This window comes from Rhinolophus sinicus, linkage group LG07 (genome assembly GCF_036562045.2).
Source record: "Rhinolophus sinicus isolate RSC01 linkage group LG07, ASM3656204v1, whole genome shotgun sequence".
NCBI classification, from domain to species: Eukaryota; Metazoa; Chordata; class Mammalia; order Chiroptera; family Rhinolophidae; genus Rhinolophus; species Rhinolophus sinicus.
The window spans coordinates 35,753,900-35,771,109 of record NC_133757.1 but is presented as its reverse complement, the minus strand read 5'-3'; the positions used below and the strand labels follow the sequence as shown (position 1 = coordinate 35,771,109).

General features: G+C 31.3%; 1 protein-coding gene across 1 annotated transcript in view; it reads left to right on the top strand.

Annotated features, from left to right (window-relative positions):
• Positions 1 to 17,210, top strand: part of PCDH15 (protocadherin related 15) — a 1,312,736-nt gene that overhangs the window by 1,193,759 nt on the left and 101,767 nt on the right. The window contains exons 27-28 of the mRNA XM_074339439.1: positions 11,750 to 11,859; positions 13,835 to 13,975. Coding sequence (XP_074195540.1) covers positions 11,750 to 11,859; positions 13,835 to 13,975 — 251 coding nt within the window. The remainder of the gene's footprint in view (positions 1 to 11,749; positions 11,860 to 13,834; positions 13,976 to 17,210) is intronic.

The following is a 17,210-nucleotide window of genomic DNA, read 5'->3' as shown; positions in this document are numbered from 1 at the left end:
TATTTTTCAGAGTAGGAGGAATGTCATAATGGGGAAGCAATTTGCCATATACAGATATATGTTTATTTTTATAATGGCCATAATTACAGTAATTCTTAAGAAAAGTATGCACTTGATTCTCCTTGGTCCCTATGGCAGTTATAATAGTTGAATCAGACTTGTTTTGTTAATTTCATGTTCTCTTCAAACCAATCTTTACTTGAGTTTTTTAATTAGGTTAAATGGAGGATCAAGACATCATCTGCTTCATCTATTTGTCATTAGATGAACATCTACATTTTTCAGGAAACAGTTTTTCTTAAAACTTTTGAAAAGTACATAACTCTTCAGACAGTATACTATTTGCATAATGGTAAACAATATTCATATTATTTAGAAGCATACACACAATCCAAAATTTCAAAATTGTAACAAATTTTTAATTTAATGCATTATTAGTGTTTTATTTGGTTCTTTCAGTTTCTGTTTTTTACAAACAAGGGAATATCACTAATTTTAGCTTCTTAGAGTTTGTATGCCCAGATCATTATTTGTTTTTTTTCTCTCCTTCCTCTTCTTGAAACAAATTTCTAAAAGAGTTAATGGTGTTCTCTTTCTCCTTTGTTGTCGAAACACCCCTCCCTTCTCCCAATCATATCCATGTGGCTTCAACTTTATTTTTTTGCAATAAGTAAATTCAAGTATTAGCCCCTCCTTCCCATAAATAAATCTAAATGTCAAATTATTATCATTCAGGCAATTAAGAGATTTCTCTATATTCATATACAAGCTCATGTCTTAATTTAAACCATTTTCCTCAATTTGAGTTTCACTAGTAGAGAAAAGATAGGTTAATATTATTCATAAAAATTTTGTTCTCAAAGTTATATCATATAATGGATGAAATAGACCATAGAAAGCATTTAGTCAGCATAATAATTTAATACTTGATTTCTCTAATATTCTTGCCACAAAGTTGATTAGGTTCTTTTATAAAAACTTAACAGTTGTGAGGAATTTGCTCCTTAATCTTTGAATAATTGTGAAAGTTGGAAAGTCAGTTCTTATGCTGAGATTATTATTATTATTATTATATCTATTATTTTAAATTATTTTCTAGTCATTTTGCTCTGAATCTTCACCAATTTTAGCATTACTCCCTCTTTTAAGTAGTATGATTATATAGGGGAGGAAAAATAATTTTCACTGTGCCCTTCTGAGTTCTTAGCTGAGACCCCTATAATAAAAAACAGATTAAAAAAAAAAAAGGTTTATTAGCTTGATATATATATATATATATTCCAGGGAAAATGAGTAACCCAAAGAGGTGGCTTTAAAACTCAGGAGTAAAAACCATCTTAATAGGGGAAGGGGAGGGGGATGTAAGGCTTTTAGAGAAAGGAAATTATTTCTAGGAAAGATAAATGGGCTCTTAGGGGAATAGATGGGAGATATGATAGTTCATGATAAAGTTTGTCGGAGCATGGTGTCCACTGCTAGTCTCCTCTTCTGTGATACAAATCAAACTTTGCTGGTTCATGAAACTCCTAGGGAGAGGATCTATGACAGCTGAGTTCCTTTTGGAGGATCTGTCTTTGGATATATAAGGGGAGTTCAGAGAAAACCTCGCCCTTAATTTGCCAGTTTTAAGTGCCTACCGATCAAAATAATCAATATACTAAAGTGGCATATTTCGGGTTGGCATGTCGTACACTCCTACAGTTGTATTTTGGGTTGGCAAAATTCATTTGAAAACTGAATTAGCTACCCTTCAATTGAAACTGAGCTAAACTCTTTGGTTAAGACAAATGTGATAAAGAATGCTTTTCTCTCAATTATTAGAAGGTATTTTGACAAGAATTGGGCTTATTGGGAAACAGAACTCTGCATACCTTGTAGTTTCTGCCATTAATATGGAACAAAAGAGTTACAGTTACCATGTAGTTGCTGACCTGAGAGAAATATTAATTGCAGTTCCTTATATTACTTTAACATATCCTACAACATACAGTAATTTCCTATATTGTTATAATATTTAAATAATGGTTTACTATAACCCTCAAGGTGTTCTCTTTTCTGTCTTGTCTCCACATAAATTAATATGTATTAGATCTATTCAACTTATTCATATTCATTTTAATATATCAATATGTATCAATACCTGTTGTAGTATATATTAAAGTTATATACATATATTCGTATGTGTGTGTCTATATATATATATATATATATATATATATATATATATATATAATTGTCCATCATTATATTCCCTAGAATTCTTTTTGTAAATGTTTATGAATACTTTGAATTTAATTTGTATATTTCAAAATACTAATACTACTTTATTTCTTTTTTTTAAATTAAACTTTAATGGGGTAACAATTGTTAGTAAAGGTACATAGATTTCAGGTGTACAATTCTGTAATACATCATCTGTATATCACATTGTGTGTTCACCAGCCAGAGTCAGTTCTCTTTCCATCACAATGTATTTGATCCCCTTTACCACTAGTACTACTTTTTAACTTTAGTCCCCTACATGTCCTGTGTTAGTTCAGGTCTATCCTCTAACAATTAGACATCAAGATGAGATTGAACAAGCATCTATTTTATTAGGTGATATACTTGTGTGAGAGAAATGAGGAAGAAGCAGGGAAAGGCTAAGAGAACCTTCAAAGTACATGCCTGTGTCTCCCAGGAAGGGACCTGCCTTAACATCTCTGCCTTTCAAATTCATTATCTGTAAGCAGCCCTAGGAAGCATGACCTTTATATAAACACAGGGATAGTCTTCAAAGCACAGCCACTGGGATTTGGTCAATGTGCTTCCTATGGTTGGAGATCTGGGAGGTACACTCTCATTGCCAGCGCATGTCCATATCTGATGAGTAGTTTTCAATCAGTTATCTACCTAGATCTTTTGGAAAACAGTTACACTGTCATGGGCAGAAAATATATTCATATATCTTTCATTTAATCCAGACAGAAATATCAAAATTCTAATAGTAATTCAAACACATAATATTACTTTAGAATAAAGTGACTCTTGTAGTTTGAGTTACCATTCAGAAGAATGACATTTACCCTTCATCTCAGGATGATGGACTAAGACTTAGATACACTGGGATTCACTTGTCATGAGTTGTGGAGGTAAATATCATGGAAAGGTCAACACGTCTGGAATAGATCATGGAGTCTAAATGTTACTATTGATTTTGAATGGGAAATGCAGTATCTAACACAATTTACAAAAAATTTTATTAAAGACAATTGTTTACTACTTTTCCAAACAAATATGCTAGCGATATAGACATACCTTTTGTATTTAATTAAAATGTAAATGTATCAACATCGGTTATTAAACTTTGAATGACTTAATACCACATTCATATGCATTTTTAAGAATTCATATATTTTAAAATGCTTTCTCCATAAAATATAGAAATTCAAAATGTATTCTCTTATTTTAATTATTTTTTTAAGTTACAGGTGACATTTAGTATTATTTTATATTAGTTTCAAGTGCACTGCCTATTTGTTAGACATTTACATATCTTATGCAGTGATAACTCTGATTAGTCTAGAATCCACCTAATCCATAGGTAGTTGTTACGACATTATTGATACATTCTCTATGCTATACTTGACACCTCCATTACCATTTTGTATCTACCAATTTGTATTTCTTAATCCTTTCACCTTTTTCACCCAGCTCCCCAAACCCCTTACCCTCTGGCAACCATCAGTTTATTCTGTATCTATGAGTCTGTTTGTTTTGTTTGCACATTTATGTTTTTCTTAGATTCTACCTATAAGTGAGATCATATGGTATTTGTCTTTCTCTGACTCATTTCACTTAGCATAATACCCTCTAGGTCCATCCATGTTGTCAAAAATAGTAAGATTTCATTCTTTTTTATGGCCTAGTAATATTCTATTGTATATATGTCCCACAATATCTTTATCCAATAGTCTATTGACAGACACTTGGGTTGCTTCTGTATTTGTACATATAGAAAAGAGAAGGGGCAAATGTCCCTAAGATATCTTTATTAACCTCTAGAACAAGTTGATATTTTTCTAACTCATAAAAATACATTGTGAGTCATTTTCAATTTTCAATATTATTCAAATTTAATATATCAAATCCAAAACAAGAATATTATACATATAAGTATCTTGAAAATGTTTTTAAAAATTCAAATCCCCTGAATAAAGAAAATTACCTTGTCAGTTTCTCTGTTAAAGTAAAAAAGAATGATACTTTGCTAACTACTGTGAATTAGTCTTGTAATAAATAATGATGCAAAGATTTTATACAAATATGTTTTTCAAGTGGCTTTATATTGAAGAATGAAAATAGAGTTTATTTTATAAATAACTATAAAGAAGTAATAGTCCACCTCCTGATATTCAAAACAGAAAAGAAGAATAATGTAAAAATCACAAATCTATTTTTATATACTATAAAAAATGAAAAATTTATAATAATGTTAAATAAAATGGTAAATGAGCGGTTCTAATTAACACATCATTATTCAAGATAATTAAAATTACCTGCATTGAAAAACGTTGCCATAATTCTTATATAAACCTCACAAGCTTGGATTTTGTGATTTTGTAAAAAGGTTTTTAATGAGTTGAGCGAAAGCTATTGGTCTTGATTTCAAAGAATGAAAAAAGCTCTCTGTAAATTATTAGTGTAATATAAGATAAAACCACATGCCAAGAACATCACTTGTTTACTAAGGTTGTTTTCTACTTTAATTTAGATCCATTGTCCAATATGAGAGATGCCTTTATTTGAAGATAATTGTTCCTGTCTTTTTAGGTCACTACTAAAATCTTGCCTCAAAGATAATAGATTTTGCCTCTTTATTGAAAGAATGACCTTTTACAAATGATGTTCCTGGGTCTGACCCCATGGACCTATTAAATCAGAATCTTTAAGCATAGTCCCCAAAAATCTGAAAAATTTAAAAAGTTGTTCAGCTAATTCTTATGGTTTTAAAGTTTGAGAACTGATGACTTAGATTAGATAAACGCTATTAATGAGAACAATAATAGAAACAACAACAAAAAACCCCATGTACATCCTAGGCTATAGATTTAGCTTTCATATTGTTTTCTGGATGTGAAAAACTATTTATGACTCAGGGCTTCAGTTTTCTTGTCTTCAAGATAAAGACACTTCATCGATCGAAAAAGAAGCAAAACTCTTAACAAAGTAAGCACATTTTGGAAAAGATGCAAAAAGCAGTGTCTAACCATTTGGCACTTTATTAAATTTCTTATCTACAATCCATCCTAAGATTCTAGGAAAGCCTTTTTTTTTTTTTACCTCTCCTGATCCATATTATTTTTAAACTGTTTTTCTCAATTAAATATGTCAAATTAGATCATCCTGATGAAATTACTCCAAGGTTACAAATAATGGGAGTTCCAGTGGGTGGTTTTGTTTTTTTTCTACTTCCTGTTTTCATTACATTCCCTCATGACAGCTATAAGAATAATCTCTTAATCGGTACTAATTTGCAAATATATTGAATTTAAACATATCAAAATAAATTAAGTTTGTTTCTCAATAGAAAGAAAGCAACAGAGCCAGATTGAATCCCAGTGTAATTTTATAGCATCTATTTATAAACACTTTTATATCCTAAACTGCATGGCATTTAAAATAATTAGAGCTTTATGCAACACATATAACATTTACTTTTATTGTTACTTCATGAACCCAACAATAAAAGTAGATTTTAAATTGTAGAATGATTGTTTCATCTATATATATACTGTAAAAACTCAATCTAACATTTGAACCCTGCAAATTCTGTTATTTTAGTATAGTCACTGTTCAGATTACAAAGATGTTAAAAATATTTAATTGAGAGAGATTTATTGTAGTCTATATTTTCAAAAAAAGAATCAATTTGAAATGTTAAGCAGATATCCATGAATTAGTTTATACACCCATAGAAAATTATGTTGTAAGTATTTTGCATATAAATTTTGTAGTTGTTAACTTTTCTGGGCCATAGTTTATCTGCACAGATTTATTTCCAAGCAAGAAATCTGGATTCACTTTGATCAAATTTCTTCTTACTTAAATAATATATGATTTAAATTGTATTGCATTCTGGAAAAGGAAAAGTGTACAGACAGTATAAAGATCAGTGATGGCAGATTCAGGGGGAGGGAAGGATGAATAGGTGAAGAATGGGAGATTTTTGTTTGTCACTGAAACTACATTGTATGATACTGTAATAATGGTGGATACATGACATTATACATGTGTCCAAACCCATAATACTATACCACACAAAGAATGAAGTCTCATGTCGACTGCGGACTTTAGTTAATAATGTATTGATACTGGTCCATCAATTGTAACAGACAAACCACACTAATGCAAGACATTAATAATTGGGGAAACTGGGGGTGGAGGTGCATATGGAATTCTATATTTTCTGTTCAATTTTTCTGTAAACCTAAAACTACTCTAAAAAACAAAGTTTATTAAGTTTTAAAAACATAGAGCTGTTTTACGTGTAAAATTTAAGGGAGGTGACAGTGCAAATAGTAAGATTATGAATTAGTAAAATTTAAATGTGATGTAAAATTTTAATGTGATATCTATCATAACTAAGGTGTTTTAAACTGAATTATTATTTAGTCTCTGTTTAAGTATCCGTTTAGGTGATTTTTGAAATTTTAGTCAAAATCTGTGGAATTTGTTTAAAATGGCCATTAAAGGCCAAAGTGTTGCCCTTGGCTGGGGAAATAGGGGCTAGTGCTGCCATCAGGAAAATGTCAGGAACATGGGCATCAAACCCAACTCAGATCAACTCTTGTGAAAGAGCCTCTGGTGAAGGCCCTTCCTGAAGACATTTTTAGATTATGAAACCATCTGTCTCTCCAATGTTCAAGGTCCATATCTGTTAAAGATATAACCATGTCCTTTAGCATGCTCTTAGCAGTCCTTTCCTGGACAATGGGAATCCAGTTGATCTCTTGACTCTTAAGCTTCATCAGGAAGGCTGTATAATTCCACTACTGAGCCCTATCTGTTTCAAGTGCCTCTTTTATTGTAAACATGCTTTTTTTCCTCAGTTATATCAGCAGTAAATCTAGCTTTGGAAAGTAGAATTCTTGAATTTAAAATAACCAACAACTACATGTTTTGAATTAGGTGTTAGAAAGTTCATTAGAAGAAGGTTAATGAGGATTGTTTATTTTAAAATATATGAATTACAACTATATGAATTAATATCAAGAGAAACTTTTGGGTTTTGTTTGTTTCTTTTAAAAAAATCCTATAGAGAAATCCTTCATTTGGCCATAAGTCTTTGCTTCTGAAACTAATCAATAGATTTTGATTGTACTCAACAGAAAAAAAAGAGAGAATGATAAATCACATTATACCAGACTCAGAATAGTAGAAATGAAAAATACTTTCAGATAATTTACTCTAAGATTCATAAACGGTCGGCCATAGATCAAGCACATAGATCAAACCAAGTCAGATGATACTTTAAAAATTTTCATTCCTTGCCATAATGTAAATGTTTATAAAATTCACATGAAATTTTGAATTTACTTTCCACTTTAAAATCACAGTGGACTTGCATTATTACGTAGTAGTCACCCTTATTAAACAGAGCACGCAGTGTCCACTTCTTTACTTGCACCCCTTCCCCTATTATTTGTCTTCAGCTAATTCTATTCAATTTTCTTATCTTTCTATGCTCTCTGTCCTCTGATTTAAACACCCTTAATTTACACCAATTGTTTCATTTTGTATTCAAATGATATGTGACTCAAAAGGAAATATGAATGTCCCAATCATGGCAACTGGTACTTACCAGGATATAAAACAAAAATAAAATGGGTCCTGCCTGGAAATATATAGAAAATAATTAATTTTTTGGTAATTGAATGTTCATTATCAGAGAGGTTCATTTAATTCTAGCCTAGAGAAAATTGCATTTTCATGGTATGTTTTGATGCTGGTAGAAGAAGTGTGTTGGAACAATTAAGACAAAGGTTAATGAGATATTTTGTCTAGAAGTAAATCTGTTTTGAACATTTACTTATAAATAAAACTTTAAATGCACTTAGTTGTATTGGATTTATATTCTTTCTTAAATTACGCCACTTAATTCACACAGTATTAAGTATTTTCATCCAGATTATACAAGAGTACATGTAAAATTATTTTTAAAGTTTGTAATAAAAGATGGCATTTTTCTAATGTTAAAGCTGAAGGAACATTAGCTGTAGACTTTATATTTCTGTAATTTATAAGGATCAATAAACTAAATATGGAAAGTACAAAATTTAGCTCTTATCTCAGGTAGTAACATAATAGACATGTAAACAATTTAAGCAATATCTATTTCATTCCACAAAAATAAATTCAGTTTGTGAAAATTATTTCAGAATATGACTAATATATGTTTTCTTGTATCAAACTTAAGTTATATGTAATTTGTTGCTGTTAATATTCAAACCACATGTATTTGTTACCTATCACAGTATAACAATATTAACTCAAGCTTAATAAATTAAAACACATATGAGGTCTGACAATTAAGTTCATGAATTAGTTGCAACAGTGTTGCTAACCTTTTTTGATATCAAAGGGATTATTCATTATGAATTTGTACAAAGTGGACAAACAGTTAACCAAGTTTACCATTTGGAAGTTCTGAAAAGGCTGCGTGAAAATGTTAGACAAAAACGACCTGAACTTTTTGCTAATTCATGGCTCTTGCATCACGACAATGCACCTCTCACACAACACTGTCTGTGAGGGAGTTTTTAGCCAGCACACAAATAACTGTATTGGAACACCCTCCCTACTCACCTGATCTGGACCCTAATGACTTCTTTTTTTAACCTAAGATAAAGGAAATGTTGAAAAGAAGACATTTTGATGACATTCAGGACATCGAGGGTAATACAACAACTCTGATGGCCATTACAGAAAAAGTGTTCCAAAATTTCTTTGAATGGTGGACTAGGTGCTGGAGTCATTGCATAGCTTCCTAAGGGAAGTGCTGTAAGGTGACCTTAGTAATATTCAGCAATGAGTTATGTAGCACTTTTTCTAGGATGTGTTCGCGAACTTAATTGTCAAATCATCTTGAAGTTTCTGTAAGTTAGGAATTAGCCGCCTGTGTTCTCTGTTTCATAGTCTTACACAGGTTTGAATCAAGATGTTGGCCAGTGCTCAGATCTCACCTGAGTCTTGATTAGAGAAGGGTCAACTTCTAAGCTCATGTGGTTGTTGATAGGAGTCAGTTACTTGTGGGATGTTGTACTGAGGGCCTCAGTTCCTCTCTGACTATTGGTTATATATCACCTTCAGTATCTTGTCACATGGACAATTCCATATGTCCACTTACTTTATTAAATCCAGCTGAGTTGATCGAGTGTACTAGCCAGGATGAAGTTACAAATTATAATCTTATGTTACATAATCACTGAGGTGACATCCCATCTACTTTGCCAATTTCTGTTGGTTAGAAACAAGTAACTCTCTGGCCCTCATGCAAGAGGACAAGGATACTCAAGGGTTAGGAATACCAGCAGGGGGAGATTATTGAGGTCCTTTTAAGAGACTATTGTGTTTCCATAGTTCCCTGCTTTTAACCCATTTCAGGTTTTTATTTCACAATCACCGTGGTCAAGCGCTAAGCAGTGTGACAAACAACAAATTTTCTTAATGCCTGTTTATAATCTAAAATATCATACAATAATATTTCTATTGATAATCGAAGCAGTCCATCAAAACCAACTTTAGTGTCACTTTTGTAAGCGCCTTCCTTTTTGTGGTACACTACTATCATTTTTTATTCAAAGTTACCAAAGGTATACTTTTTTCGCTATACTGACACTATGACAAGGACAAAACAAATTGCTTATAAAATATAATAATGCTATCTCAGATATATCTTATTTAAGAAGTGTCTACCTAGGCAATTGTATCCTTTTCTAATCTAAACAAATTTTTAATAAATTAATTGGGACTCTTTGATTGGAAGTGATAGAAATCTTAGATAAAGGAGAAATAAAAGAGAATTTGTTTTTCTATAAAAGAAATGATGAGTTTAACTAGCTTTAAATATAGCAGCATTTAGAATATTAGCGAAAGTTTAGAGGATCGATCTTCAACCCTAAGTTATTTCATTTGTATTCATATCATTATCAACAAGAACCTACTTATAGGGTACAGATATTAAAATTCTAGCCAAAAATAATAATAAATAAACAAACACATGTTTTTCCTAATAGTTATCAGTAAATTTTCTGGGATTGATTTTCATTGGCTTTGCATGAGACATTTACCACACATGAACACTGAGCGACGAGGATAAAGTGTCCTCCTTGGCCAGATATAGGTAATGTGTCTATATATCCTCAGAACTAGGTCAGCCCTATCCAAACCAATTAGACTGAGAATGGAGGTAGTATGATTATCCAAAGTAATATCTGGATACTGTTAACAAAAGAAGGCAGAAAAGATGTAGGAGAATAAAATAAATAAATAAATGTTATTGGCCATACAATGAATATATGAACCACCATTAGGAGATGGGGTAACCACCATTAGGTGAAGCTAGATCACTTCACATTTAGGTAACGTAGTCAATCAAGTATATGGACTGTAGCCTCAAAGAAATAGTAGTTTGGAAAAGATGTTTATGAAGAGTTGTATATAATTGATTTTTCTGATTATATTTGTGTCTCAGAATTTGTTATTAAAAGACTTCAGTGAGGGCACAATATAATTACATGGTGTAATCTAGATTAGAGGAACTGAGAAAATGGAGATAAAAATGAAGGGTAGTGTTACAAGAGTAAGTATTGAAAGAAAAAGACCATACAAAACAAATGACAATAGGATTTATCTTATCAGATTGAGAAAATAAGCTAAAGCTTATTAGAAATAAGATGAGTTAGGTTGTCTAGACTACAGAATGACTCAGCGATATTGTTAAAAGTTTGTATTCGATAATTTTCTAAATCTATTGGAGCTGAATGTTATAAATACCTGTGAATTGTAAAAGTGAGATTATTTGCAATAATTTATGAAAATAAATTTATGATAGCCGGTTAGTTACCAATATTATATAATGAAATTGAGATTTTGAGATTGAAATAATGTGTTGAAAATATGTTTTTGAAATTAAGTAAATATAGTCCTGGGTACATAATACAGTTGACTACAGTTAAGCAAGATCAGTAAATTTAAAATAAATGTTAATTTTGTGATGCCATTCATTCAAATACTTTTAGTACAGTTAGCTTTACAATAAAGCATGGCTAAGAACTAGAAAGAAACATTTGGAATCATTTGCTTAAATATGATAACATCAACAACACAATAGTACCATTTTACTTTAGCAAGTTGAGGTAGCAAATTGTATCCATCTCTTGCTTTCCGTGCAGAAGGTGCTTTAGAGATAAATGAAAGTAAGTGTGTATGTTATTTGTCACATAACAAAGTAGTAGTGCGTTCCATCTTTAATTAAAAACAACGCAGGTGACAAGATAGTCTTAAAAGAGTATTTGCATGACTTTGAACATAGTTTTTTTAGGGCCAGAGTCTTAATATAGTACTTCCTTAAAAACTTCAGAAAATAGTATCATTCAAATAAACTCATACACACATAAACTAACATTCTATTATTAAATTCAAAACTCCATCATGGCAAAATGGACAATAAAAAAAAAAAAATCAATCATTTTCTCTAAACCTGCAGACCTCCTCCAGTAAGTGAACTTGCAACCAGAGGGACTACAGTTGGTGTAATTTCCGCTGCGGCCATCAATCAGAGTATCGTGTACTCCATTGTTTCAGGAAATGAAGAGGGTGAGTAGATATTTATTTAGTCTCTGTTTTTACCATAAACCAATCAATTTGAATTTGGAATTAATTTCAGATTGAATTATTGCTTGCTCTATATTTCTGATACAAATGTGTCCAACTTAAATGTAATCGGTAACTATGTGCTGAATCTGACTAAAAATCCAGTTATCCCCAAAAGTGATCCCCCCTTCACAGGAAATACTAAATATCCAGTTCTGGAACCCTTTCCGTCCTCCTCATGCAGGGATATTTTAATGACGTTTCTTCAAAATCAGTGCATCCTACTGTCAGATTTTAGGCATAATTGTTGCCGTACAGGAGTGTCTTCCCACTGTTCTGTACCATCCATGACGTGTACTCCATGTCACACCTTAGCTAATCCTGAAGAAATTTTAGAATCATAGATAATTGTGAGTTCCCAAAGAACCGCATCCATGTAAAAGCCATTTATATTGTACATATCCTCAAACAGTGAAATTAGACATGTAATTAACAATTGTAAGTAAATAAATGATTTAAGTTTGTCTACCCATCACAATTGACTGAGAATAGAATGGTCCGTGAGCCTCCTGGAATAAGTCCATAGCTCAGTCTTTCCCACCCATTCTTTATTTTATCTTTTATCTGCAACTTAGTTGTCCTCTATATTTCCCTTTTGATAAGCTGATGGCCTGGCATGACATGGATAGTCAAAAAAAAGTTAATATGATATATTTAACAAATACATTAATATTGAATATGTAATAAATGAATAAATGTTAATTCTGTTAAAGCTGTTTTCAAGGAAATTATAAAGGCCTTTTCCCAGTATTTCAATAACCAACCATCACGAGAATTGCCGCCCCTGAAGCAAGTACTAAACATCATACTTTTCTCATCGCTTTCTTCTTTGTTTATACTGTGCTGCTGTGACTGCTCCCTAAATATTAATAAACTTCCTTTGTCTTTAGAGTTCCAATGTAAGACTGAAGTTGTGATTTCTCAATCTGTTCTGATATTCTTTCTGTAATTCTCTCAGCTCTCTTCCTTGAAGATAGTGGAATGGCTCTACTTACTACCTTCTTTCCCCCACAATGACTTTTTTTTTTTTTACAGTCAATTCATTTATTTATTAATTTATTCAGCAAATATTTGTTAATTTATTTAACAAATGTTTAGTGGAACATTTATTATGAACTAAGTACTCTTCCACGAGGGATAGAGCAGTGAGCAAAATAGGTGGATCCTTGCCCTCACAGAATTTAACCATACAATATGAGGAGACAGACAATAAAAATTATTAAATTGATAAATATATAGTACTTAAGGAGTAATAAACGCTGTGCAGAAAACTAAAGATAGGAAAAGATGTCAAGAGTGCAAGCGATAGGATATTATAAAATGTGCCAATGTGCGCTGCTCTTCACTTAAACATACATCAGCAAATTTATTTAAAAAATGGACATCAGGGCAAAATATTTTAAGCTATTTAGAATCATATTTTCTAAATAACTGCTATATTAAATTCCCTGATTTTCTCTAAAGCGGTCTTTGTAGAACACTAAATCTAGAAGATAGAATTTTTTAAATCTTAAAATGTGTATTAATCTAATAATATAAAATACTTGGTTAAACACAATTATATGGGTTTTTTAAAAACAGAATTTCTGAAAACATTTAGTATGTTAGAGGACCGTGTGAATCTATGGTAAAGGCAATAGTATGCAAATGTGATTGAACACAGAAACATTAATTTCCAGGAGAATCTCAAAAAACCTAGAATTTTAAGTAATCAGCTTAGGGTAATACTGATGTTGATAATTTCTGGAACATAGTTTCCAAAGAATTAAAATATGGTATCCAAAAGCCAGCATCATAGCACTTGTATGCATGGCTCGCATTATAAATAGGTGTTTTTGAAACCACAATGCCTTTTAAAGAGAATTCTTGTTCCTTATAATGTGAAGAAAATGACCAAGAAATTGTATTTTAATTCTAGATCATTTTGGTATTAATAACATCACGGGTGTTATTTATGTGAATGCCCCTCTGGATTATGAAACAAAGACAAGCTATGTACTCCGAGTCCAAGCTGATTCCCTGGAAGTGGTCCTCGCCAACCTCCGAGTTCCTTCAAAAAGTAAGTTATATTATTTAATGGTTTGTCTTAGGTTGGTGCAAAAGTAATTGCGGTTTAAAAGGTTAAAAAGAATTGGAAAAACCACAATTACTTTTGCACCAATCTAATAAATAAATGTATGGCGTTTCTACTCATTGTCAAATAAAATACATATGTCTAAAAGTTCTCAGTGAAGAATGTAGGAAGATCAGACTCGAAGATGATTCGCCATTTATTTTAATTTCCGATATAGGACGATGCCAAGATGATTTCATACGCCTAAAATGTCAAGACAGTAACACACTAGGTATTTGCAAACTTTGTGTATGATATTGTAGAATATCGTCATTATCTGAGTATGTTAGATAATCAACCTTATTCTCATCCCACTGTGAGGTTCTGGCTAGTGCTCTGGAATGTAGTGTGGTAATGGGTGTATGACCACTAGACAGTCCCTGCATTGTGTGGTTTCTGGTACTCATATACTTGTATTTTCTTAGAATAGAGGAAAACACATCTCAAAATTAGTGACTAACATTTACCATAATGTATGTGTCGCATTATATTTAATTCACACCCCTTTCTAAGAAATGATAATTATCTTCATTTTACAAAGACATAGTAAGAAAAAGTTTAGTGAGTTTTTCTAAAAATGATACTTGTCAGTACATGAAAAGTTGAAGATTTAGGCTCACACCTTTTGACGCCAAAATCTGTCTTCAGCATTTCAGTATGACATAATTTAACCACACAGAGAAGCAAGTAAAAGCCAATATGTGAAGGAGGTTCCTGAGAGCTATTACCAATAAAGGGATAAATGCTATTTTTTTCCATTCATTGAGGTAATACTTCTTTGCACTTAAGCAACCCATCTCTTTTTAAATAATCACACCGACTTTTGTAGAATTTAGGATATCCATGAAAACCAAATTTAGCCTTTAGTAGAATAGCAGCTCACAAGGAGTGTGAAGTGGGAGACGGGCTCTGAAACATTCACCTTCAATTCTGGGGCCATTCCTCGACATTTGTCACAGCACTCCATCAATTAGCATTTTTAGAAGGGGAAAGATGAAAAAAGAAGAGAACATGCGATCCAGGGCAAGGGTACACACATGTATAAATGCTAGTGGAACAGAAAGCAGAGTAAGAGTAGGAGTAAAAGTCAGAAGATGTGTTATATGAAGGTCAGACAATTAAGTTCATGAACTTTCCACCATGTAACTATCTCAGTTCAGCAATTGATGATAAAAAATAAATCACTCCTTTTGTTTTATTTCAAATCTCACTGATCTAGCATTAAAGCCTGCACAGGTACAATCAAATTATTCAAAAAAATCAGATTGCATAAGTGTGTCTTTGGAATTAAAGGAATTAAGTTGTCTTTAATGATTATGCATCACTTGCATAATTAAATTCTTTAAAAACAGCAGACCAGTTCTTTGAGTTTTTAAAATCTTTAAACTGCAGGCCATTGTTATTATTATTATTATTATTATTATTATTATTATATTTTTATATAAAATGTAATGGATGATTCAAATTGTAAATATAATTGACAAACCAGGAGTCAAAAGGTTAAGATAGGTATAAATTACATTATGTAAACTACCTTATTGCAAATAAAAATAAATGTGAAAGTTAATTGAAAACTGTATTTGCCATCTTTCTTTGAAACAAATGAGCAGTTAGATTTAAAAGAAAATTTTAGTGAATATTTAGGTTGTGGAACTTAGCAATTATCAAAATATAGCTCTGGTTTCTAGGAATAGAGATGTAGTATTTAGTTCTTATATGTAAATATAATACAACTAGCTCTCATTACTATCATCTAAATGTAAGTCTGGGGCTAATAATAGTTCACCTAATGCACACATGTACACTGTTTGTGTCCCATTATGCATGTAGAGGTAAGGCCGAATAGCAAATTCATGAATTATCAACTCAGAAATGCATGAAGCCTAAAAGCTAAATGCTAGTTTGTTTAATGCCTGATTCTTGAATGTGTTACTAATTTTTGCCTCTTGAATGTAAAATGGAGACTTCTGTATTTCTGATACAATTTCATTTATTAATGACTGTTAATGGCCTATAACCAATTCCTAGTCCATTAGCTATGCAAATTAGATCATTATGTAAGTTAATTTTAATTAATTAATAGTTTACAAGTACATCCCTTCTTCAGAATTAGCTGACCTATGGTTTTCAGCTCTACCAAATACCATATGAATAAAGATAATAAACAGAATAAATTGAATTCATTAAAGAAGTATTTTATTGTGATTTCTTTACCAAGAAGTTATTAACAAAGTCATTTTTTTAAAAGATTTACAACAATGCCGTAACTGGATTTAATATTTAAATTCAAATTAGCAATTAAAATAGAAAACATTTATAACTTATTTCCAAAATTTGACACCAGCCGTATTTAAAACTTTTTAATTTTTAAGTATTAAACATTCTAAACATAAATAGAATTACAGAGACTGTTATAATGAACCTCAATGTATCACATACCCAGTTTCAACATTATTGAGTCCTAGGAAATCATTCATTGATACTCCCAATTATTCCCTTAGTCCATTATTCCGAAGCAAGACAAAAACATGATATTTTACCTGGAAATATTTCAATATGTATTTGTTAAAAATAGGAATTCAAAACTTAATCACAATACATTCATTATTTCCTCCAAAATTAACAAAAATCCTTCACTGTCAAGAAATATCCTGTCAAAATTTATATTAAAATTTTTTTCATATCAGAATCCAAATAAGGTCCATACATTGCAATTGGTTGGTAGCTCTTTTAAGTCTCTTTTAATCTATACCCTTCACTAATGCCAGTACTTTTTATTCACCTTTATTTGTTCAAGAAACCAGATTTCTGAAGCCTGGATTTTGATGACTATAGTATTTTCAATGGTTCATTTCATGTTTTTCTCTGTCTCCTCTTTTTCCTATAAATTGGTAGTTAAAGCTGGAGTCCTGATTAGCTCCAGGTTATGTATGTATGAATGTATGTACGAATGTATGTATATATTGTTTTAGAAATAAACCATAGGTGATGATGCAACAGTCCTCCCTTATCCTCGGGGATACTTTCCAAGACCCCCAGTAGTTGCATGCAACCTGAGATAGTACTTAGTCCTATATGTATTATGTTTTTTTCCTATACGTGTATAACTATGACACAGTTTAATTTATAAATTTGGCAAGTAAGAGATTAACAAGAATAGCTAATAATAAAATAGAACAAT